This window comes from Mytilus californianus, unplaced genomic scaffold, assembly GCF_021869535.1.
Source record: "Mytilus californianus isolate M0D057914Y unplaced genomic scaffold, xbMytCali1.0.p SCAF_23, whole genome shotgun sequence".
Taxonomy (NCBI): domain Eukaryota; kingdom Metazoa; phylum Mollusca; class Bivalvia; order Mytilida; family Mytilidae; genus Mytilus; species Mytilus californianus.
In genome coordinates, this window is record NW_026262672.1 from 3,241,199 (window position 1) to 3,269,167 (window position 27,969).

The window sequence follows — 27,969 nt, forward strand, 5'->3', positions numbered from 1 at the left end:
GAGGGAGTTCAGTATTATCAGTAAATCCAGGAATTTGTTCTTTAACAGAATGGTCGTTAAAAATACCGGCAATATTTACAAAATCAAAACCTTTATTGACATACTTTATTTTAATAAAATGTTTTTTATGATCTTCAGGGCGATCAATTTTGGGAAACAGTTAAGAATAACAATATGCCATTATAATTTGAACGATTTCATACTTAGGACTGCAATATGAAATTGTGTTGCAATCCTCTAAAATTTTATTTAATTTATTTATAAGTAAAGAACAGAGCTTGGTTAATAGATAATGTCTGCCGTTGTTTTTTGAAATAGAAATTAGGTCCGAAATATTTGTATGGTTGGTCCGAAATTTTCTTTGATTGCGATTTTTTCTACGCCCATGAGAACGGTTTTTACGAACAGTTTTAGAAACTATATCCAAAATGTTAACAGAATCGGTTCTTGATATATTACCAATTCCCATAATATTATCATTAAGACCGAGAGGGTAGACTGTCTGTAATTTTTTAATCCAATTTTATTCAAGTATTTTCCGCGATCGTACAAACTTTGAATGAGATTCACCAGGCTGCTTATTTACTACTTCTAAAGGTTGAACTGTTAAATATTTAATAGGATGATTGTGCTTTTTAAGATGTTGATAAATGATACTTTTGAATTTATTGGGTCGTTTAAAACGATACAGGTGTTCTTGCGTGCGTTTAGATAAATATCGTCCAGTTTCACCTACGTACTGAATACCGCATCCCTGTTTGCTTCATGTGAGTAAATAAATAATACTGTTTGTTTTTCAAGTTATATCCGTTTCAAAATTTAAAGAAAATGTGCGACCATTAAACGTAGACCTTACCGTATTGTTGGTGGAAAGACGGGGACATGTAAGTCATTTTTTGGCATGACACTTATCGATAGAAGGGTAACCACGATTTTTATTGTTAAAAATGTTAGCGATGGTAGTATTTTAAGATAAGCGATTTTGAAGATTGAGACGTGTAGATACCCTTTGAACGAGTTTAGTATTTCATATTTTTCCATTTCTAAGCTTCATATTTGTTTTTTTGTTATGTGGATTTTATTAGAAAGGAGCAAAGACTGGCGTTCAGAATATGAACCAGCACACAATAAATTGAATTATGTGAATATTATAAAACTGTTCGGCTAAAGACGTCAAACGCTATCCGTCATAAATTACCCGAAAAATTAAACAAAAGAAAGGGGATTTCAGGGTAGCGACTGACGTCTGACTAAATAGAAGAATGGGGCTGAATGTGAAAAACTACTTTTTGATAAATATTCCCAAAGTAATGAACATAGAGAAGTTCTCGCTCGGACACACACTCCATAATCTAGTATATCATAAGAGCATAAACCTGAAGCACGGGGAGGCACTCTACTGTCTCCACACGGCACTAAAGACAAACTCTGTAAAAAATAAAATTGAGAATGGAAATGGGGAATGTGTCAAAGAGACAACAACCCGACCATAGAGCAGACAACAGCCGAAGGCCATCAATGGGTCTTCAATGCAGAGAGAAACTCCCGCTGTTTCGGGCAAACTTACCACAGTTTAGTTTACCAATAAAAAAAGTTGTTTATTTGGTTAAGTCATATATTCTGGTAAGAGACAACACAGCATTTCTATGGAATTGTATTCAAGTCTTTTTAGTCCCGCCACCAAACGTTCATTAACCTTATTGCTAGCCGCCCAATTTTTCACGATGTCAATGTCAAATATCTCAATCATTGGGTTTCCGATCTCCTTATTGTCCGACTCGTGCATTGTAACAATTTATTAAAAATCCAAAAGCAATATAATCCGTACGTTCCTGGATTATTTTAAACTACCGTGTTTGTCCAACCATACTCAAATTTCAAAACAAGTGTGAAGACGCTGAAATTCCAAGCCTTCTGAGATACTGACTTGACAACAAAAACTTAACCTTGTTCAGTGATCCATGAAATGAGGTCGAGGTATTGTGAAAACTATCTGACGGGCACGAGGACCTTGCAAGGTATGCATATACCAAATATAGTTATCCTAAACCCCCGTGGGTGACTGGGGAATAGAAGTATGGTCACCATTGGTCTTCCTCCGACCGTCAGTAAATGCCTCGCCAAGAGGGGCGTCTGTTTCGCTGTGCGGGATGTACAAATTTACAGCCACTTCCGATCAGAATGGGGACGTTAAATCCGATGTCTCATGTTAAGAGAGTGTCACCTTTTTACACGTTAAGAACCCTTGCAACAAATCTTTGAGGGGTCCGTAGGTGGCCTGTTGCAAGGCGAAATTTCTGTCCCTATCCAATTTACCCTCATTTTCCTGTGGCAGTCCAAATTTTTCCGACCATCATTCCGGATTGCCTCTTATACGAGACCTATCTATTGTATTTATTATTAACTTGTTCTCGTCCTGACCATGCATGAAATATCTGCCACTAAAAATCTTAACTTTTTTCTAGTAGTTACTGAACAAGGTAAATAAGGTCAAGGTAAAAAAACATGACAAACTGAAACGTCATTACATAAGGCATCGATACAAAAGTATGTAGGATCCAGGTCTTTTACCTGAAGAACCATCTTTCTCATTATCAAATTTGGTCTGGGCAGTTTTTGTTTTGTTTTTTTTAGGTTCAGTAATCTTTGATCGAGATGCTCTTCTCTACAGACGACTTTTTTTTTCTGTCATTTTGAAATGATATTCGTAAGAATATGTCATCTTTATTTGACAGGGCCTCGGTGGCCTAGTGGTCTAAGTAGTTACTACTGTAATCACTAGCCAACAAACTGAGGTTGTGAGCTCGAACCCCGCTCGTGCGGGTGCACTCGACTCCAATCTTAATTGACTAGGATTGTCAGTTTTCCTATCGAAGGTCGGTGGTTTTCTCCGGGCACTCCGGCTTCCTCTACCAATAAAAACTGGCCGCCACAAAATAGCCCAAAAGCGGTGCTTAAAAGTGGCGTTAAAACACCAAAAATCAAAATCTTTATTTGAGTTCATCGAACCATGGTCTATATCATACCCTTATATAAAATTGTTCGCTTGGAGCTATATGCGCTGGTTTGAAATTCAATGCCAGATGACCCTGGTATTGTGTCATGTTCCGGTTAACCTGGTTCAGCTGTATAGATTATATTTTCTCTTTCAAAATCAGTAGGTGGAACATTCATGGACTCCTTCACTGATTCAGTTGTCAGTACAGCTATTGAATCATTTGCTGGTTCAGTTAATTTTGCAATGGACCCCTTTGATAATCCATATTGTTCTAACAAGAGAAGTGATTTCGATATAAACAATGATATACACGTTTATAACTGATGCTGACAATACATTTGTAAATGGAAGACATATGTAGACCTATCTTATTGATTTTAATGCATTTATGAAATTTTCATATGTTTATTCATCTATCAATGTTGATTGATGGTTGTAGCAAATTTTTTCAATGTAGGATTTATTAATATAATTATTAATTTAATGTGAGCTCTCAGCAAATGTCTGATTCGGTTGAAAAATCATACCTGATTCATCTATTATGTGTTTTCTTTAAATGTTCTTTACTGTAAGACTTGAACTGGACTTAACTGATCCGATTGGCAATCCATGGTCAGTTGGAATAATCTGTTCAATGTCATATGCCAGGCCTTATAATTCTTTTCAAAAGATGTCTGATACTTGGAGACCTCTGTTTTTATCAGGTTTTGAACACTTTCAAACAAAGCACTGTTGTCTGGTTGTAAGGGGATATCTTCTACACAAAGTTTTAACTTAGGGTCTTTCATGGTGCAGAACTTACATGAGTATTTCTTAGTTTTGTGTCGTATATATTGTGCTAGCTCATAACCGGGTAGACCAGTACAACCATAGTGAACCCATACTTTACATGTATTGCATTGTAGCATAAATTCATTGTTTATATTTGAACATAATGTGCACTCAGTATTGTTGGTGTTTAGCTGAGATTCCTTATTACTCTCTGTATTAAGGGGGGGGGGGGTCACATTTTTATCATTATTGTTTTCAGTATCAATTATTGATTTTGCAGCAGTTTCATCATTATCTGGGTGTTTATTGGCCTTTGCTTCATTATCACTCTACGGACAGTCAACAAACTCATTCATGTTCGAGTCATATTCAAAACTGGGGTCGTTATCATTTTGTAACTGACCTCTACGTGGTTCCTGGTCATTGCCATTGGGGTTCACATCGTTACTACAGTTAGAATTTTCATATACATCCATTGTGACCCAATCCCCGTTGTTAAATATTAGAATCGGGGATAGACCTGCATCTATTAAACGTGTTTTTGCGGCTTCAAGGGTCTGACAGCCCTGATAAATGGCCCCCTTTACATCCGTAACATGCCTGCTACAATCAGCCCATTGGGTAAATATACCATATTCATAATTGTTATTAAGGTTTTCTCCCTTGCATACTGCAAACAAGTTTGGTTTCTTATTTCTCCTGCTCACTTTGCAACAATTCCTACAGTTTAGCCTTCGATTTGTTGTTTTTTACAACTCAGATAAAAAGTCCGCCTTTTGCATCGGACCGGAAGTATTGTTTTATTGTCCCATACAAGAATATATATGGTTTAGGGGTGGGAATCTCGACCGTTTACAAGATAAAAGCACATTCTCAAATTGAAGGGGGTAGGAGACAAGAATATATATGATTTAGGGACACTTAATTATCTACAAAATGTCTAATAACGAACAGAAAATTTAAAACTTCATTTATACAGTCCTACTAGTAAGTTTCAAACTTTATATATACAGTCCTACAGATCTTATCAGAAAACAGAAAATTTTCAAATAAATCTGTCACTCCAATGATTATCATATGCTAAAATATTTCCAAGATCTAATTAATAATGAAAATAAATCATTATCATATGCTAAAATATTTCCAAGGTCTAATTAATAATGAAAACAAGAAGAAGGTGGGGATGACCCTAGGGGACTTGCCTTTCATTTCATTTGATTTGTATATACTTTATATACTTAATATATACAGTCCTACAGATCTTATCAGAAAACAGAAAATTTTCAAATAAATCTGTCACTCCAATGATTATCATATGCTAAAATATTTCCAAGATCTAATTAATAATGAAAATAAATCATTATCATATGCTAAAATATTTCGAAGGTCTAATTAATAATGAAAACAAGAAGAAGGTGGGGATGACCCTAGGGGACTTGCCTTTCATTTCATTTGATTTGTTTCATTGTAACATACAAGAATATACATGTATATGGTTTCGGGGTGGGGATCTTGACCGTTTACCAAAGATTTCAAAAAGAAGGGGGTTGGGGGTTATACCATAATAAATAGATAAAAACCACACAATATTGATATGAAGAGAACAGTAAAAACTCCATCTGACACAATGGGATAAAACATACAGTTTACATATTGAGCAAATGGCATATAGATTATATATATACAAAAAATCAATTGGCATACATCGGAAGAAGTTACAAAGATAAATCTAATCAGACATTTGTACTGTTAATTTTGCTTAGACTCCCCCCCTAACCCTTCCTTTTCCCTTTTCTTTTTTGAACTGTTTTCCGAGGTTTTTCAGAGAGCCTTTTTTCTTGGTTTTGTCGATTTTTTCTTACCCAAATTCTTTTTTCAATATTTTCCAAACTTTCGTTGTTCAGTGCCATTAGGTTTTCACCTTGAACTTTAAGGTTTTGTAGTTCTTCTTTAATGTAGCTCCTATTCCAGGCAAAAATGACATCTAGAATGGTCCCTTCGATGGGGAAGGTTTTACAGACTGCCTTCTTGTCTCAATCATATTGTCTTCCAATATGGGTTTATTGTTTATGAAATTCCTTTTCAGGTCATCAGTTGCTGAAAAATGAACTCCATTTTCCCTCTGCATCACACAAAAGTATGATAGGCCTTCCTCAGCAACTGAAGCCTTCGTCAATTTGTCGACGAGATAATTGTATTAGATGCAACCTTAAATCGATCACTTTTCTAGATAATTTTATGAGATGTCACCTTAGATCGATCACTTTATTAATTATTTGACTATATTTTATAACAAATTCGACAACTTTTTATAGATAATTGTATTAGATGTAACGTTTAATCAGTCACTTATTCTTAATAATTGTATTATATCGTGAAATCGGCACCTTTCTTCATTAATCATTTTGCAATCAATTTGGCTAATTTTCATAGATACTTGTATAAGGTGTAACCTTTAATCAGTCACTTTTGAAAGATAATTGTATTACATGACACCTTTAATCGGTCGTTTTTTTCTCGATAAATGTATTACATGTAACCTTAAATCGGTCCTTTTTTCTAGATAATTTTATTAGATGTGATCTTCACTCTGCCACTTTTTGAATTAATAATATTACATATAATTTGAACTCTTTTTATAGGTAATTGTATATAAAATGTATCCTTAAATCGTTCATTTTTTAATAGTTAAATTTATTATATTTTTCAATAAATTCGACCACATGTAAAAGATAATTGTATTTAATGTAACCTTAAATCGGTCACTTTTTTTTGATAATTTTAGATGTCACCTTAAATCGACCGCTTTATTGATTATTTAACTATATTTTATAATAAATACGACATTTTTTTATAGATAGTTATATTAGATGTAACATTTAATCAGTCACTTATTCTTAATAGTTGTATTACATGTAACCTGAAATCATCTACTTTCTTCAATAATCATTTTACAATCAAATCGACTACTTTTTATAGATAAATGCATTACAGGTGACCTTAAATCGGTCACTTTTTATAGATAATTTTATTAGATGTGACTTCACTCTGCCACTTTTTGAATTAATAATATTACATTTAATTTGAACACTCTTTATAGGTAATTGTTTAGAAAATGTAACCTTAAATCGTTCACTTCTTAATTATTAATTTTATGATATTTTTCAAAAAATTCCGACCACTTGTAAAAGATAATTGTATTAGATGTAGCAATATATCGGTCACTTTTTCTTAATAATTTTAGATGTCACCTTAAATCGACCACTTTCTTTATTGATTATTTGACTATTTTATAATAAATTCGACAACTTTTTGTAGATAATTGTATTCAATGTAACGTTTAATCAGTCATATATTCTTAATAGTTGTATTACATGTAAACTGAAATCATCTACTTTCTTCAATAATCATTTTACAATCAAATCGACTACTTTTAATAAAAAAATGCATTACAGGTGACCTTAAATCGGTCACTTTTTTTCTAGATAATTGTATTAGATGTGACCATTTTTTATAGGTAATTGTATAAAAAATTGTAACCTTATATCGTTCACTTCTTAATTGTTAATTTTATAATATTTTTCAATAAATTCGACCACATGTAAAAGATAATTGTATTATATGTAACCTTAAATCGGTCACTTTTTCTAGATAATTTTATTAGATGTGACCTTCACTCTGCCACTTTTTGAATTAATAATATTACATTTAATTTGAACTGTTTTTATAGGTAATTGTATATAAAATGTAACCTTAAATCGTTCATTATTTAATACATGTATTGAAATTTATTATATTTTTCAATAAATTCGACCACATGTAAAAGATAATTGTATTAAATGTAACCTTAAATCGGTCACTTTTTTTGAAAATTTTAGATGTCACCTTGAATCGACCCCTTTCTTTATTGATTATTTAACTATATTTTATAATAAATTCGACAATTTTTTATAGATTGTTGTATTAGATGTAACATTTAATCAATCACTTATTCTTAATAGTTGTATTACATGTAACCTGAAATCATCTACTTTCTTCAATAATCATTTTACAATCAATTCGACTACTTTTTATAGATGCATTACAGGTGACCTTAAATCGGTCACTTTTTCTAGATAATTTTATTAGATGTGACTTTTACTCTGCCATTTTTCAAATTAATAATATCACATTTAATTTGAAAACTTTTTATAGGTAATATTCAAAAAAATGTAACCTTAAATCGTTCACTTCTTAATTATTAATTTTATGATATTTTTCAAAAAATTCTGACCACTTGTAAAAGATAATTGTTTTAGATGAAACAATATATCGGTCACTTTTTCTTAAAAATTTTAGGAAATGTCACCTCAAATCGACCACTTTTTTTATTGATTATTTGACTATATTTTATAATAAATTCGACAACTTTTTGTAGATAATTGTATTAGATGTAACGTTTAATCAGTCACATATTCTTAATAGTTATATTACATGTAAACTGAAATCATCTGCTTTCTTCAATAATCATTTTACAATCAAATCGACGACTTTTAATAGATAAATGCATTACAGGTGACCTTAAATCGGTCACTTTTTTCTAGATAATTGTATTAGATGTGACCATAAATCGTTCACTTTTTCTTGATAATTTTATAAGAGATAACTTTAATTCTACCACTTTTTGAATAATAATTTTACATTAAATTTGAACATTATTTATTGGTAATTTCATATAAAATGTAACCTTAAATCGTTCAATTATTAATTGTTAAATTTATTATTTTTTTTCAATTAATTCGGCAATATGTGAAAGATAATTGCATTAGATGTAACCTTGAATCGTTCACTTGTCTAGATAATCTTATGAGATGTCACCTTAGATCGATCACTTTCTTTATTGATATTTGACTATATTTTATAACAAATTCGACAACTTTTTATAGATAATTTGTATTAGATGTAACCTTTAATCAGTCACTTAATCTTAATAATTGTATAAAATATATCGTTAAATCGGCTCCTTTCTTCATTACTCATTTTGCAATCAATTCGGCTACTTTTCATAGATAATTGTAAAAGATGTAACCTTTAATAAATCATTTTTTTCTAGATAATTGTATAACATGTGACTTTAAATCGGTCACTTTTTCTAAATAATTTTATTGGATATAACCTTCACTGTGCCACTTTTGAATTGATAAATATTTACATTAAATTTGAACATTTTTTATAGGTAATTGTATAAAAAAAATGTAACCTTAAATCGTTCACTTCTTAATTGTTAATTTTATAATATTTTTCAATAAATTCGACCACATGTAAAAGATAATTGTATTATATGTAACCTTAAATCGGTCACTTTTTCAAGATAATTTTATTAGATGTGACCCTCACTCTGCCACTTTTTGAATTGATAATTTAACATTAAGCTTGAACATTTTTATAGGTTATTGTAAATGAAATGTAACCTTAAATCGTTCCCTTTTTATAGTTAAATTTATTATATTTTTCAATAAATTCGACCACATGTAAAAGATAATTGTATTAAATGTAACCTTAAATCGGTCACATTTTTTTAATAATTTTAGATGTCTCCTTAAATCGACCACTTTTTTTATTTATTATTTAACTATATTTTATAATAAATTCGACAATTTTTTGTAGATAATTGTATTCGATGTAACGTTTAATCAGTCACATATTCTTAATAGTTGTATTACATGTAAACTGAAATCATCTACTTTCTTCAATAATCATTTTACAATCAAATCGACTACTTTTAATAAATAAATGCATTACAGGTGACCTTAAATCGGTCACTTGTTTTCTAGATAATTGTATTAGATGTGACCATTTTTTATAGGTAATTGTATAAAAAAATGTAACCTTAAATCGTTCACTTCCTAATTGTTAATTTTATAATATTTTTCAATAAATTCGACCACATGTAAAAGATAATTGTATTATATGTAACCTTAAATCGGTCACTTTTTCTAGATAATTTTATTAGATGTGACCTTCACTCTGCCACTTTTTGAATTAATAATATTATATTTAATTTGAACTGTTTTTATAGGTAATTGTATATAAAATGTAACCTTAAATCGTTCATTTTGTAATACATGTAGTTAAATTTATTATATTTTTCAATAAATTCGACCACATGTAAAAGATAATTGTATTAAATGTAACCTTAAATCGGTCACTTTTTTTTGAAAATTTTAGGAGATGTCACCTTAAATCGACCCCTTTCTTTATTGATTATTTAACTATAATTTATAATAAATTCGACAATTTTTTATAGATTGTTGTATTAGATGTAACATTTAATCAATCACTTATTCTTAATAGTTGTATTACATGTAACCTGAAATCATCTACTTTCTTCAATAATCATTTTACAATCAATTCGACTACTTTTTATAGATGCATTACAGGTGACCTTAAATCGGTCACTTTTTCTAGATAATTTTATTAGATGTGACCTTCACTCTGCCACTTTTTGAATTAATAATATTACATTTAATTTTAACTGTTTTTATATGTAATTGTATATAAAATGTAACCTTAAATCGTTCATTTTTTAATACATGTAGTTAAATTTTTTATATTTTTCAATAAATTCGACCACATGTAAAAGATAATTGTATTAAATGTAACCTTAAATCGGTCACTTTTTTTTTTAAATTTTAGGAGATGTCACCTTAAATCGACCCCTTTCTTTATTGATTATTTAACTATAGTTTATAATAAATTCGACAATTTTTTATAGATAATTGTATTAGACTGAACATTTAATCAGTCACTTATTCTTAATAAATGTATTACATGTAACCTGAAATCATCTACTTTCCTCAATAATCATTTTACAATCAATTCGACTTCTTTTTATAGATAAATGCATTACAGGTGACGTTAAATCGGTCATTTTTTTCTAGATAATTGTATTAGATGTAACCATAAATCGTTCACTTTTTCTAGATACCTTTATTAGAGATAACTTTAACACTGCCACTTTTTGAATGATAATTTTACATTAAATTTGAACATTTTTTATAGGTAATTGTATATAAAATGTAACATTAAATCGTTCACTTCTTAATTTTTAATTTAATTTTTTTTTTCAATAAATTCGACAAAATGTAAGAGATAATGGTATTAGATGTAACCTTAAATCGATCACTTTTCTAGATAATTTTATGAGATATCACCTTAAATCGATCACTTTCTTTATTGATATTTGACTATATTTTATAACAAATTCGACAACTTTTTATAGATAATTTGTATTAGATGTAACGTTTAATCAGTCACTTAATCTTAATAATTGTATAAAATATATCGTTAAATCGGCTCCTTTCTTCATTATTCATTTTGCAATCAATTCGGCTACTTTTCATAGATAATTGTAAGAGATGTAACCTTTAATAAGTCATTTTTTTCTAGATAATTGTATAACATGTGACCTTAAATTGGTCACTTTTTCTAAATAATTTTATTGGATGTAACCTTGACTGTGCCACTTTTGAATTGATAAATTTTTACATTAAATTTGAACATTTTTTATAGGTAATTATATATAAAATATAACCTTAAATCGTTCACTTCTTAATTGTTAATTTTATATTTTTCAATAAATTCGACCACATGTAAAAGATAATTGTATAAAATGTAACCTTAAATCGTTCACTTCTTAATTGTTAATTTCATAATATTTTTCAATAAATTCGACCACATGTAAAAGATAATTGTATTATATGTAATCTTAAATCGGTCACTTTTTCTAGATAATTTTATTAGATGTGACCTTCACTCTGCCACTTTTTAAATTGATAATTTAACATTAAGCTTGAACATTTTTATACATTTTGTAGGTTATTGTATATGAAATGTAACCTTAAATCGTTCCCTTTTTATAGTTAAATTTATTATATTTTTCAATAAATTCGACCACATGTAAAAGATAATTGTATTAGATGTAACATTAAATCGGTCACATTTTTTAAATAATTTTAGATGTCTCCTTAAATCGACCACTTTCTTTATTGATTATTTTACTATATTTTATAATAAATTCGACAATTTTTTATATAAAATTGTATTAGATGGATCATTCAATCAGAATTTTTTTTTTTCAATAAATTCGACAAAATGTAAGAGATAATGGTATTAGATGTAACCTTAAATCGATCACTTTTCTAGATAATTTTATGAGATATCACCTTAAATCGATCACTTTCTTTATTGATATTTGACTATATTTTATAACAAATTCGACAACTTTTTATAGATTATTTGTATTAGATGTAACGTTTAATCAGTCACTTAATCTTAATAATTGTATAAAATATATCGTTAAATCGGCTACTTTCTTCATTACTCATTTTGCAATCAATTCGGCTACTTTTCATAGATAATTGTAAAAGATGTAACCTTTAATTAGTCATTTTTTTCTAGATAATTGTATTACATGTGACCTTAAATCGGTCACTTTTTCTAAATAATTTTATTGGATGTAACCTTCACTGTGCCACTTTTGAATAGATAAATTTTAACATTAAATTTGAACAATTTTTATAGGTAATTGTATAAAAAAATGTAACCTTAAATCGTTCACTTCTTAATTGTTAATTTTATAATATTTTTCAATAAATTCGACCACATGTAAAAGATAATTGTATTATATGTAACCTTAAATCGGTCACTTTTTCTAGATAATTTTATTAAATGTCACCTTCACTCTGCCAGTTTTTGAATTAATAATATTGTATTATATTTGAACATTTTTTATAGGTAATTGTATATAAAATGTAACCTTAAATCGATCACTTCTTAATTATTAATTTTATTATATTTTTCAATAAATTCGACCACATGTAAAAGATAATTGTATTAGATGTAACCTTACATCGGTCACTTTTTCTTAATAATTTTATGAGATGACACCTTAAATCGACCAGTTTCTTTATTGATTATTTGACTATATCTTTATTATAAATTCGATAATTTTTTGTAGATAATTGTATTCGATTTTACCTTTAATTAGACACTTATTCTTAATAATTGTATTACATGTAACCTGAAATCATCAATTTTTTTCATTTATCATTTTACAATCAATTCATGTCTGAGCAGAAAGTTGATGAACCAAGGGTATGTCAAGGAACGTCTTGTCAATTTTCTAAAAAAAAGTTCATCGGAAGGTACCAAGACCTTGTTGAAAAATATTCCGTATCAACTTCATAAATAATACACGATGGTCTTGAGGTATAGATTCTGGGTACTGACGTTGTTTATCATCTTAATAAAGTGTTATAGTATTCTTTTATTTGTCTTTATGAATATTACTTTTAGTGTTTAGTCTGTTTTTATTGATATCCATTTGACGTGACTTTGTACTCATACATCCCGTCATTGTGTTATTGTTCTATGAAAATTCCCGTATTCTTGTCATTCATTTTTGCTAATGTGCTTTGTCTATATGCCTTTTTGTGTTTCTTTGATACATATGACGTGGCTCTGTACTTATACATCCCGTTATTGTGCTATTGTAAAACATTTTTGTATTCTCGTCTTTCATTTTTGCTAATATGCTTTGTCTATATGCCTTTTTGTGCTTCTTTGTTACATATTTGTTTGTTTTTATAGTGATTAAGATTATAACACAATGTTGACTATTTTACACCTATTTTTGAAATTTTTACTTATTATGTCTGTTTTATTCACGCATCGTTGTCAATATAATGGAATTATAGGCAACTGTCATACAAGTGAGACATTTAGCTAGCTTAAAAACCAGTTTTAATCCACCATTTTCTACATAGGAAATAGCCTGTACCAAGTCAGGAATATTACATTTGTCATCCATTCGTTTGATGTGTTTGAGCTTTTGATTTTGCCATATGATCAGGGACTTTCATTTTTCAATTTTCCTCTGAGTTCAGTATTTTTCTGATTTTACTTTTTTCGAATACTTCTTATGGATAATTGTATTAGGTGTGACATTAAATTGGTCACTTTTTCTAGATAATTTTATTAGATGTAACCTTAATTCTGAAACTTTTTGAATTGATAATTTTACTTTAAATTTGAACATTTTTTATAGGTAATTGTATATAAAATGTAACCTTTATTCGTTCACTTCTTACTTGTAAATTTTATTATTTTTTTCAATAAATTCGACCACATGTAAAATATAATTTATTTGATGTCACCCTAAATCGACCACTTTCTTTATTGTAATTTGACTATATTTTATAAAAAGTTCGACAACTTTTAATAGATAATTGTATCAGCTGTAAACTTAAACCGGTCACATTTTCTAGATAATTGTATTAGATGTAACTTAAATCAGTCACATTTGTAGATATTTTTATTACATGTCACCTTATATCGGCAATTTTCTTTATTGATAATTTAACTATATTATACAATTTAGATGTGACCCTAAATCGGTCACTTTTTTTTAGATAATTGTATTAGATGTGACCTTAAATCGGTAACTTTTTATAGATAATTTTATTAGATGTGACTTTCACTCTGCCACTTTTTGAATTATTAATATTACATTAAATTTGAACATTTTTGATAGGTAATTGTATATAAAATGTAACCTTAAATCGATCACTTGTAAATTGTTAAATTTATCATATTTTTCAATAAATTCGAACACATGTAAAAGATAACTGTATAAGCTGTAAACTTAAATCGGTCACATTTTCTAGATAATTGTATTAGATGTTACTTAAATCAGTCACATTTGTAGATAATTTGATTGCATGTCACCTTAAATCGGCAATTAACTCTGCCACTTTTTGATTTGATTATTTTACATCAAATTTGAACATTTTTTTTATAGATAATTGTATAGGCTGAAAACTTAAATCGGTCACATTTTCTAGTTATTGTATTAGATGTAACTTAAATCGGTCGAATTTGTAGATAATTTTATTACATGTCACCTCCAATTTGGCAACTTTCTTTATCGATAATTTTACTATATTATACAATTTGGATGTGACCTTAAATCGGTCACTTTTTTCTAGATAATTGTATTAGATATGACCTTAAATCGGTCACTTTTTCGAGATAAATTTATTAGAGGTAACCTTAACTCTGTCACTTTTTGAATTGATAATTTTACATTAGATTTGAATATTTTTATAGGTAATTGTATATAAAATATAATCTTAAATCGTTCACTTCTTAATTGTTAAATTTGTTATATTTTTTCATTAAAATTGGTCACGTTTTCTTGATAATTTTATGAGATGTCACCTTAAATCGACAACATTCTTTATTGATTATTTGACTTTATTTTACAATAAATTCGACAACTTTTCATAGGTAATAGCTTTATATGTAACATTTAATCATTTAGTTATTCTTAATAGTTGTATTACATGTATCCTGAAATCGGACACTTTCTTCATTAATCATTTTACAATCATTTCGACTTCTTTCTATAGATAATTGTATAAGAGGTAACCTTAACTCGGCTACTTTTTAAATTGATAATTTACATTAAACTTTAACATTTTTATAGGTTATTGTATATAAAATGTAACCTTAAATCGTTTACTTTTTTATAGTTAAATTTATTCTATTTTTCAATACATTCGACCACATGTAAAAGATAATTGTATTAGATGTAACCTTAAATCGGTCACATTTTTCGATAATTTTAGGAGATATCTCCTTAAATCGACCACTTTCTTTATTGATGATTTAACTATATTTTATAATAAAATCGACAATTGTTTATAGATAATTGTAAAGTCGGGCGCTCATATTCGCCAAATTAAACAGCCTTTTTGTAAGCCCAACGTATGCCACTGCTTGAAAACTAATATGTTTTTTTGGTTTAATAAATCTTACTATTTAATAAAGTTAACCCAATTTTTAAATTGTTCCGAGATCACAAGTATTAAGTAGTAAAACACGTGCAAACATGAGAGAATAACAGTGTTTTTATTTGGCGAGGGGAACCCATTTTCGCCACTTTGTCATTTAATAACTTTGACCTTTTTCGACATAAAAACAACTAAAATATACTACAGCAATACCCCTGGCTAAGCAGTTTTTTTTAAATGGAAATGCTAAATTTCACGAAAAATAGATTCACGATTACTGCGCATGCGTTTAAATTGATAATATAGCACAAGTTAAATATACTCACTTTTCATAGTTTCTGATTAGTTGAAAAAAACAAATATTTGATTCCACAGGTTTGATAAGAATTCTTTTCATTCTCGAAATGAGCCAAATGTCGCTTTAAAAAATTATTGTTAAGAACTTGTATGTTTGTACTGGTAGATTCCTCCGTTAATCGGAGCACCCCTCGAGAGCTGCGAGGGTACAGTGGAATCCGTGTACACTCCCTTTCGGGATTAATGGAGATGTGTCATTAACGTATTTACAACATTATTTACACAAAGGGAGTGCTAGGACACCAGGAAGTCTATTATGGTGGAGGAAGCCGAAGTACTCGGAGAGAACCACCGGGACACTCGGCGGGAACAGACAAAGTGAAGAGATATAAGCAGATTAATCTCCAGGTAAAAGTAGGGGGCAACTTTGACCAACCTAGGCCCCCAAAGTACCCACTCTAGTTTAAACTCCTGTCTGGGTACCAGAGAAGAGTGAAGGAGGGTGAAAGTTTCCAACGTCCCGAGTCAGATTCGAACCCGAGCCCTTCAGCATTGTAGCAATGGGTCTTAACCACTAGAACACGAACCCACATCGCGCACTCGTGAAAATTATGTTTCATTAGTTACGTTTTTGAACCCTGATTTTTCTGATTGATTATTGAAATTATGATTTACTTTAATATCTAATCATTTATATTGAATTGATACATTATCCGTGTTTTATTGGAGACTTGTGAAGAGAGAATTACTAGCAGCTGGAAATTGAAAGGAGATCAGACACAGGGCAGTATAGATCGTCATATTTTGACACTTGCAAACATGATCTTTTTTGTTTGTTTTGCTAAATGTCTGAAAATGTGTTTTTTTCTTTTCTCTAATGTAGGGGATCAATATATCTGAGAACATTCATTACAGGAGGACATACTTTCTTACCTTACTGGTGCACCTGGTCCATGCTCGAATTTTTTGGGGGAGACCGGGTTGCTCGTTTACTTTTAGTTTTCTGTGTGTTTTCCTTCTGTTTTCAAATGTTGTTTGTTGTTGCTGTCTTCGTTTACTTAGCTTTGTCTTGGTCACCTTATTTTCAAAATTTGGATATCACTTTAACTGATTTTGTACAATTTTAGGTAACAACACGGGTGCCATACATAGAGCGGGGATAGCTTACCATTCCAGAGCACCAGTTTAGCTGCTTCGATCAACACAATTAGATTTCTTCATGGGGCTTTTAAGGCGGACTATACGATATAGGTTTTCTCATTGTTGATGGCCGTACGGTAGCCTCTTATTTCTTACATTCATTACATTTCCATATGTATAATACATTTTCTTTCTATTTTATACATGTTGACTAAATAACCTAGGAGATGACCTGTTAGCATTCAGGGGCCGGTTAAAATTTTCTAAATGTATGGAAACATTTCAAAATATTACTGGTAATGCACAAGAAAAAAACGTCACGTGAATATATCATTTAGTTTTTTATGATACAAATGTATATAGTAAAAAGCAAAGAACTGTTCAGTCTACAATTGGTGTTGATTATATATATCAAGAGCCAATGTAATCGAATGGTAAAATAAAGAAAGATCAGTCTTCTTCCACATAAAACGGGACACATCTACTTGACTTCAGAAAATAGTAAACTTATGTCTTTCGTCAGCTGATCATCTCGTGAAAGACAGTCATAGTGATACCAGTTAAGTGGACAGGCATCCCTGTCACATCCCACCCATAATATGCCATTCTATTCCATTGCCTCTAGTCGCACAAACACCACACGTAAACATCTCATCGTCTTCGTCATCTTCTGCAATCTGAAATAACAAATCTAATTTATATAAAAACAAAACATATGTATTATATAGATTATCATGGTCACATACCCAACACCAATAAAATCAAGTCTACTCTCCTTAAAAAGTTACCCATTCATATTGTTTCTCATAATTCGGGGCCCAGACACTGTAACTCGACTGTCTATAAATTGACCTAAAGGAGTACTCCAGATGCAGATTCCAGATTTTTGAAAGAAGGGGGAAACCTAAACTAGGCAAGGTTTTGAGTTGGACATGTAAATAGTCTACGACTATGTGTTAAGGGGATTTGCTCATTGTTGAAGGCCGTACGGTGACCTATAGTAGTTAATATCTGTTTCATTTGGTCTCTTGTGGAGAGTTGTATCATTGCCAATTACACCACATCTTCTTTTTTATATTAAACATGTATATATATATATAATACCTCCATAAGGGGCCCACCTGCAAAAGATAATTGTATTATATGTAACCTTAAATCGGTCACTTTTTCTAGATAAAGTTATTAGAGGTAAGCTTAACTCTGCAACTTTTTGAATTGATAATTTTACATTTAACTTGAACATTTTTATAGGTTATTGTATATAAAATGTAACCTTAAATCGTTCACTTCTTAATAGTTCAATTTATTATATTTTTCAATAAATTCGACCACATGTAAAAGATAATTGTATTAGATGTAACCTTAAATCTGTTACTTTTTTTTTGATGATTTCCTTAGATGTCTCCTTAAATCGAACCCTTTCTTTATTGATTATTTAACTATATTTTATAATAAATTCGACAATTTTTTATAGGTAGTTGTATTAGATGTAAAATTTAATCAGTCACTTATTCTTAATAATTGTATTACATGTAACCTGAAATCATCTACTTTCTTCAATAATCATTTTACAATCAATTCGACTACTTTTTATAGATAAATGCATTACAGTTGACCTGAAGTCGGTAACTTTTTCGAGATAATAGTATTAGATGTAACCATAAATCGTTCACTTTTTCTAAATAATTTTATTAGAGGTAACTTTAACTCTGCCACTTTTTGATTGATAATTTTACATTAAATTTGAACATTTTTTATAGGTAATTGTTTATAAAATGTAACCTTAAAGCGTTCCCTTCTTAATTGTTAATTTTATTTTTTTTTCCAATAAATTCGACTATATGTAAAAGGTAATTGTATTAACTGTAACCTTAAATAGTTCACTTTTCTAGATAATTTTATGAGATCTTAGATCGATCACTTTCTTTATTGATATTTGACTATATTTGATAACAAATTCGACAACTTTTTATAGATAATTGTATTAGATGTAACGTTTAATCAGTCACTTATTCTTAATAATTGTATTAAATATATCGTGAAATCGGCCTCTTTTTTCATTCCTCATTTTGCAATCAATTTGGCTACTTTTCATAGATAATTGTATAAGATGTAACCTTTAATCAGTCACTCTTGGGAGATAATTGTATTACAGGAGACCTTTAATCGGTCGTTTTTTTCCTAGATAATTGAATTACATGTGACCTTAAATCAGTCACTTTTTCTAGATAATTTTATTAGATGTGACCTTCACTCTGCCACTTTTTGAATTAAAAATATAACATTATATTTGAACTTTTTTTTTATAGATAATTGTATATAAAATGTAACCTTAAATCGTTCACTTCTTAATTGTTAATCTTATAATATTTTTTAATAAATTCGACCACCTGTATAAGATAATTGTATTATATGTAACCTTAAATCGGTAACTTTTTCTAGATAATTTTATTAGAAGTAACCTTAACTCTGCCACTTTTTGAACTGATAATTTTACATTAAATTTTAACATTTTTAAAGGCAATTGTTTATAAAATGTAACCTTTGATCGTTCACTTCTTAATTATTAATTTTTCAATAAATTCGACATGTAAAAGATAATTGTATTCGATGTAACGTTTAAGGTAACTTCCGACACTAAGGGAGAGAACAACGTTTTACTGATATAAGACTGGTTTACGATTTACGTCATTGTATATATCGCGTATATTACGATGTCACGGTAACAGCTTTGTTATCGTCTGGTAACGGATAAACAATACTAGTTAGTCAATATATCCGCTTTTTTCGTCATGGGTCGCATACGTAGGGAAGGAAAGTTTATCATAAAGGATAAATTAAAGCGCTCTTTGAGAATGAATAATTTAAATAGCCTCAGTCGGGAAGACCACACTTATATTCTCACTTATAATTCGCAAGATGTAAGTTTTTGTGAGTTGGACGTTGGACAATCGGTGTCCGTTCACAGTGACCCTTCTTTTGACGAAACATGGAAAGAAGGTCGTCGGCTAGTCGAATTGCTCCACCTCGCACAGAATCTCTTCTGCAAAATGTGTAAATGTCCCTTGCAGTTAATTGACACTGTCGGCGAACGGAAGTACGGCCTTGGTAGCATTTTGTTCATACCCTGTAGTAGCTGCAGTGCTTGTAACAGTGTGGAGACGGGAAAAAGAAGTGAGACTGGTGCATTTGTAGTGAATTCAAAAGTTGCATTAAGTAAGAATTTACGGTAAGAATTTACAAGATTCTCTCTAGATTCTGTATACTAATTTTACTGGGTGGAGAAGGTGTATGGTTTCATGTCTTGTATAAATGAACCTGCCCCACACCTCTCCTTTTCTATCTTGAATTCCCTTCTGTTCTGGTCTGGAGTTTATGGGGTTTGGGATGAAAAAGTGTAATTTTCAGGGGAAGTGCTGCCCAAATATTTTATGAATCTGGCCTCAGTCATTTTTATGCATTTTTTTCAAATTTTTACCCCCCTCCCCCTTCTAGTTCAAATTAGAGGAAATAATTCCCATTTGTTGGGTTATGCCTAACCGGTTTAAAAAGGTAGTCTCCTTACACATGCAGTTTATGGATATAACATATTTATGTACTATGTATACTTATAGTGACCATTTTGGTGAACTTTATCATATCACACATTTCAAAACTTTTAACTGCACAAGGTGGATGAATAAAGAAAAATGACTTTTAGTATATGTTGGTATATAATTTCTTTAGTCATTATAGGAAATTTATATGAGTCTTTGATCTATAAGTATAAATGAAGATATGGATTTACAATCATATAGATAAATTATATATAAAAAAAATATTATATTCCAAAGAAGAAAGAACTTGGAATATTTTATTGTAATCTTAGCATTATCTAACTTACCAATGCAGACTGTTGTTTCACATCAAGCACAAAATCAATGGTTTTAGAATAAAAATACTTTTTTTCAGGAATGATACATGCAGGAATTGGGGCCACACATGTCAACAATTTTCTTGGTGCATTGAATGTACCTCCTGTGAATTCCTCCACCATCAAGAAAAAGGAAAATGAAATTGGGAAAAAAATATTTGAAGTTGCAAGAGAATCATGTCAATCAAATCAAAAGAAGGAACAGTTAATGAGTAATGGAAAGGTAATTTAATATTTAGGCAGATATTTTTTAAGCAATGTTTTGATAATTTTACAAAGTATATATATAGAGTATAATGAGGACCGTATATTTAATTTTGCCCTTGCTGTCAGAGAAAATTAATTAGGTTTATACATGATTCAGATCTTGGTAATAATTTTTGGTTCAGGGTCAATATTTCAATTTAGATAAATTGCTTCGCTGAGCGCAGCTTGATATGATAGCAGAGATCCAAACTTGAACAGTTGGGGCAAAATTGGATACAATATTCACACTTGATACAGGTCTGCATTGGGATGTCATTAAATATTTGACACATAACAAGTTTGTGACACAGTGTAACTGTGGTCAAGGTACTAAGAATTGGTTACAGGATCAGAATTTATATTCAATTGTTTACTTTTGTGCAATACACTATGCTGTTGGGAATTGACTCCCCACCCCCTCCTAAATTTTTTTTAGCACCCCCTTTTTTGCCTTTTGTGCAAATTACACTATGCTGTTGTGAATTGACCCACCAAAATTTTTACCCCCCCCCTTTTTTTTTAATTTCTGAAATCTGAATTGAGAAAAAATCCCCCCCACCTTTTTTCACCTTCCCTTCCACTTTATTTGAACTTGGCTCTAAATAGGATGCATAGCCTTGCTTTATACCTGGGGTTGAAGTCATAAAACTTTGCTCAGTGCTCGGAGCACAACAATCATACTCGAAAAATGAAATCCAAGATTTTGATTGGTTAATTTTGGAGTATGAGTACAAAAAACTGACTTTAAAGTTTTATGACCGCAAGGCCTGGTTCTGAGCCATTTACAACTAACATTCATATTTCAAAAAAATGTATGGTTATTCTATATTTATTATTACAAATAACAATGTTGACAGCCTAATTTTCCATTTCATTTTATATTTACTATGTTTATAGCTACAAATAATTGAAAACAGCATGTTCTTTCATTAATTCTATTTTTTGTCATTTAGGTTGAAGCCAGTTTTGATGCAGGATGGCAAAAGCGGGGTACTGGTTGGAATTATGATAGTAATACAGGTAAATTTAAACAGTTTAGGCTATAACTTTATTAATAAAAAAAGATGTTCCCTATACATGTAATACATCACACACACACAAGAATAAAGCAATTATGAATATAAATTGCAATATAAATATATGTATAAAAAAAATAGCAGGATATGGAGTAAATGTACATGTACATGCAACAAAATTGCAAACTATACAGAGACAAAATAAAAAAAATATTATCAATAAACAGGGCTTTTTTCCTGTTCTTCATCTTGACAGTTCAGTAATGAAATATTAACCTTCAAAACTGTAATGCAACAATATCATACATATGACTATAACAGCCGTCATCACAAAGAATTCTAGAATTTGTCATAGGTTGCCCACTAAAACAATAACATATTCTTTTCCTCTAAAACTACTGGGTCAATCTAATTTGTCCACAATTATCATTAGGTAAATAAAATCTAAAGGTCACATTGGAGCTTGTAAATTCTTAACATAATAATTACTTTGTGATAACTTTAGAAGCATTCGCCTATGTTCATGGGATGATTCACTTTGCGCTTTTTTTTTTGTAATTTTTATATTATAAGGAATCTGAATTTTATTCAGTTTTATATGAGTTAATTTATCAGAAGAAAATTTAATGGATAGATACATTCAAGTAATTGTTGATATGCAAATCATATTAGAATATTTGTAATATTGCATACATGTATCTCAAAATAAGCTTTTTATCGTAAATTTTAGGACATGCCAGCATGATCGGTTCAATGACGGGTAAAGTCATAGACTTCTCTCATAGAAGCCGGAATTACAAAGTCTGTGAATACCATATGGGTAGAAAAGAAACAGTCCCTTCACATGACTGCAGCAAGAATTGGCAGGGTACAAGTAAAGGCATGGAACCTGATATGGCTTTAGAGATGACCCACAATCTGAAGGATAATGGATGTCCTATTCATGTTCTCCATGCTGATAATGATTCGACCACAACATCAAGATTAAAGGTTGATTTTAAAGAACTGCAAAAGAAAGATGACCAGAACCATATCAAGAAAGGTTTTTCTAAGAAACTGTATGATTTGTCTCAAACGATTAAGGAATTGAAACACCCAGAAGTCATACCATACCTTGTACGATGCTTTATGTATGCCATCAAAGAAAATAACAATTCCTTAGAAAACATAAAGAGTGCCTTCAGCAGATTAGTCCAACACATTTTTGGAGACCACACTTTATGTACAGATGCTGAATGGTGTACATATAAGAATGACCCAGAAAATTTTAGGTACATGTAAGACATAATAACACACCTTAAAATTGGTATGCATATGAAAATAAGAAGGTGTGGTAAGATTGCCATGCAAAGAGACAACTCAGTCTTCCTTAGGAAAATTGCAGACATTGTGTCAGCAATAATAGGTTACTGTAAATGTATACACCTTCATTAATGAGCAAAAGACTACATCTCATAAAAAAGGATCTTATGTTTGTTAAGTAATGACTATACATGTAAATACTTGATTAAATCCAATTTATGTAAAAAATGTATATATAAATGCAAATAACATACAAAACAAAAAAATATTCACATAATTTTTTACCACTTTTATTTAGCAATGACATTTCATATTTGCTATGTAGATTTTACATTTATAAAAGCTTAGCTTCAAGCGAGTGATATCAATCGTGTTGTGATGCCAAAAGAAAAATCTATAAATAATACTACTATAGTACTAGAGCTGGAACATTGCAGAATATGGGATCAACACAGGGAAACGAAAATTTCAACCAGATTGTGGCAAGCAAAGCCCCAAAGTCACGGTAAATATTTGATAAAAAACTTATAACCAGACTGATTTATTATAATATTTTTTTTCGATTATTTCTCACCTAAACAAAACGGTGAAGTGAACTTTTCTCAATTATTTTCTGTTAACTTTTTAAGATTTTAATTATATAAATCTTCTCCTCTGAATCTAAAGTTTACTTAGAACAGTTATCTTAAAAACAGCTATGAGTATATTTAAACTATTTGATCAACTTCTTATTACAGAAAATCTCTTACATCAGTGAAGAAATCGTCTGTTGACCCATTATAAGAGTTATTGCCCCTTAGTTTAAATTTTTATGACTATGTTTTATTTGAGATTTTGGCCAAGATTTGATAACAATGAGAACAATTGAAATGTAAGCACTCTATTGTGGCATGTAAAATTTGAACACGACCCCCCCCCCCCCCCCTTCCCTACCACCACCACCACCAACACGACCGTGTTAATAAGATGCATTCAATTCTATAGGGGTTGCACTTACATATTGATGAAAAGGATCATTTTTGTCTCGCCTTGACGGAGTCAAAAAGCGAGACATAGGTATGCTGTTTCCGGCGTCGGTGACGGCGGCGACGGCGTCAACAATGTATTAGTTTGTGATGAGGTCTAGTTCATGGTGAACCACTAGTGGTAGGTCAATGATATTTGGTATGCAGTTGTATTAGCATTGGCACATCTCATTACCTTGGAGATTATTTGGCCCCGCCCCCTCTGTCAAGGTCTATTGACCTTGAAACTTTTCACAGTTTACATGTATTAGTTTGTGATTAGGTCAATTTATGGGGAACCACTAGTGGTAGGTTAATAATATTTGGTATGCAGTTGTATAAGCATTGGCATATCTCATTTCCATGGAGATTATTTGGCTCCGCCACCTTAGTCATGGTCTATAGACTTTGAAAATTTTGCTAAGTTAACATGTATTAGTTTGTGATTATGTCAGTTCAAGGGGAACCATTAGTGGTAGACCAATGTTAATTGGTGTTCAGTTGTATAAGCATTAGCACATCTCATTTCCATGGAGAATATTTGGCCCCGCCCCCTCAGTCATGGTCTATTTACTTTGAAACTTTTGCTTAGTTTACATGTATTAGTTTGTGATTAGATCAGTTTAAGATGAACTGCTAATGTTAAGTCAATGATATTTGGTATGCAAATTTATTGGCATTTGCAAGTATCGTTTCCATGGAGATTATATAGCCCCACCCCTGATCATGGTTCATTGACTTTTAAACTTTTACATAGTTTACAAGTTAATGTTTGTGTTTAGGTTTGTTTAAAGGGAACGACTTATAATAAGTCAATGGTATTTGGTATGCAGTTGTATTAGCATTGGCACATCTCATTCCATGGAGATTGTTTAGCCATGTACCTTCAGTCATGGTTCATCGACTTTGAATATTTGCACAACTTACATGTTAAAGTATTGCTATTTTAATTTCAACATTTGCATTATCAAAATTATAAAAGGCGAGACATATCTCTGTGATAACAGTTTATGTTTTAACACACTAGCTTTACAGTAAAAGTATATTTAGATTTCTATTGTACTTGTCTTAATCTAAAAAAAAAGAAGATGTGGTATGATTGCCAATGAGACAATTCTACACAAGAGACCAAATAACACAGAAATTAACAGCCATAGGTCACCATATGGCCTTCAACAATGAGCAAAGCCAATACCGCATAGTCAGCAATAAAAGGTTCCAAAATGACAATGTAAAACAATTCAACTGAGAAAACTAATGGCCTTATTTATGTAAAAAAGATTTATGTTTTTTAACTCAATTATACATAATAACCTTGATTTAAAACCATGCTTTTATCATATATGTTTTATTTATAGGTTTTATGGTGGATCATCATCATTAAGCAATAGGTTATCTGCCTCAGTATTACAGAAGAATGAAGGCTATACATGGCTGTCAAAGGTAAATGAATAAATTAAACAAGTAATTGGAAACAAAATGGTAATAAAAAATATTTACGCAGAAAAAAATGGTCATCCCCTTTTAAATGCAATCTGAAACAGGTTCTTGAATGGTAGTGAAACTGTTCATATGAAATAAACAACATGGAATAAACTAATTTTACCATTTTTGAATGTGTCTTGCATGCATACACTTCAATGTTATGTTTCCATAGGCCATGTAAGACATTTTGGCAACATGTTTTATCAAAGTGTAAACCTAGAAAAGATACTCTTAAGGACCAATCACATTCAAGTGTGTGTTGATATGCTTATCATATAAGAATATTATGTCTACAAAAATTAATTGCATGATTTTTAGATAAAACATTTCAAATTTCTTGATGCTATATATCCATGCTAACAAATCTTAAAATATTTCAGGTAAATGAGGCTTCTTTATTGTCTCCAGGACAACATACACTGAGAATTGGTAAAAGAATGGACAAGAAATTGAAAAGAGAAAGAGAAAGGCAAAATACCAAAGAATTTAAAAGAAGGCGTATTCAATTGAAAAAACAAAAGAAGAAATCTGAGTTTAGGTCAAAGGTAAAAGAAGGCACAACTTATGAAAACAATGCAGAAGTTAATGAACCTATGCCAGATATCCAGGAAATACCCTCACCATTAACCATAAATGAGTCTGACAACTTTGTATTTTTTGATTTGGAAACTAATGGTTTGTCAAGGAATAGTGACATAACTCAAATTGCTGCAGCCTGTGGTTCAAATACATTTCAACGTTATTTTATTCCAAGAACGGAAATTACTCAAGAAGCAAGTACGATAACTGGTATAACATTTTCACATTCTTCAAACAAAATGTATGTAAAATGAACAATAGTTGAAACATGTTCTGCTGAGCAGTCATTGCTAGATTTCATTGATTTTTTAAAACTTAATGACAGACCTATATTAGTTTGACATAATATTGCTAATTTTGATATGTTGGTGTTAGAGAATAGATTGAAGGAATTCCATTTGTTTTCAACTTTTCAAAATTACAAGCAACAGACTCTTGTTAATGAAATTTTACAGTCGACTTACAGTGCACATAATGCAAAAGAAGATGTTCTTTCGTTGAAAAAATTTTTTGAGGTTAAGCTTCAGGAAAACTGTATCAATGAAGATGTTTACAATCTGAACTATAACCATGCAAAGATATCATTTAAACCTTTAATTGATATGAAAATTATAAATACATTGATATGTTCAAAATTGGCAAGAAGTGGAGTCCATTTGTGTCATTTAAAGATTGCAAATGCTAGAGATGAGAATGGAGTAAAAGCTATTTTGACAGAGAATCATGTGAGCGCTAAATATGCTGGACCTATCATTCAGTTTTTGACAGTACCAGAGAAGTAAACAATATTATATATGTTATAACTTGTTATGTTGCTACAAATTAGAGTTTTGATGATATATAGGTTTTTTTTTTCTATCATTTAATATTACTCTATTTGAAAACTATATGTTGGCATAACTTTGATAATTATCAGTGAGGTGTGAAAATTTACATTATTATTCACAGTAAAGAGGCGGGTGGCCCAAAGGAGGAAACTGAATTTTGTATATATATTCATGTTTTATGGTCAGTTTTTGTATAAATGTTACCATGGCAAGTAATATGTATGCTTCATTAAACAAAAATTGTTAATTTATGACAGGGGAAAAAAATCATTAAAGTTTTTTATCTGTTTACATGCTTGACTCGTACTTATAAATCAATATTTGAAAGAAAAAAAATTCTATATAATCTGTGAATTTTCCTACGTCTTACCTGGTTGCCATGGTAACTATTGTTCCTAGAAACAAAACAACAGCTTTAATTTGATTCTCATGTTAATCTATGTTATTGTGTTTAGGTTTTTACAAAAGATATGACAATATTTACCACACTTTGTATACATAAAATTAGAATTTTACTTCTTCTTGCCCGGTTGCCATGGTAACCGTTGTACATAAAA

General features: G+C 30.2%; 1 protein-coding gene across 1 annotated transcript; it reads left to right on the forward strand.

Annotated features, from left to right (window-relative positions):
- The first annotated feature begins 23,936 nt into the window (after window positions 1-23,936).
- On the forward strand, window positions 23,937-27,609 carry LOC127732263 (uncharacterized). The gene is made up of 4 exons (XM_052241343.1): window positions 23,937-24,022; window positions 25,880-25,964; window positions 26,387-26,681; window positions 27,599-27,609. The coding sequence occupies exons 1-4, from the start codon at window positions 23,958-23,960 to the stop codon at window positions 27,607-27,609; spliced, it is 456 nt and encodes a 151-aa protein (XP_052097303.1). The 5' UTR covers window positions 23,937-23,957.
- The last annotated feature ends 360 nt before the right edge of the window (window positions 27,610-27,969 follow it).

Bases quoted from the DNA above. Each gene is read 5' to 3' on its own strand.
- LOC127732263 (XM_052241343.1), top strand. From the start codon at position 23,958: ATGGGATCAACACAGGGAAACGAAAATTTCAACCAGATTGTGGCAAGC. The intron at 24,023-25,879 runs GTAAATATTTGA...TTTTATTTATAG, and splicing joins AGCAAAGCCCCAAAGTCACG to GTTTTATGGTGGATCATCAT. The intron at 25,965-26,386 runs GTAAATGAATAA...AAAATATTTCAG, and splicing joins GCTATACATGGCTGTCAAAG to GTAAATGAGGCTTCTTTATT.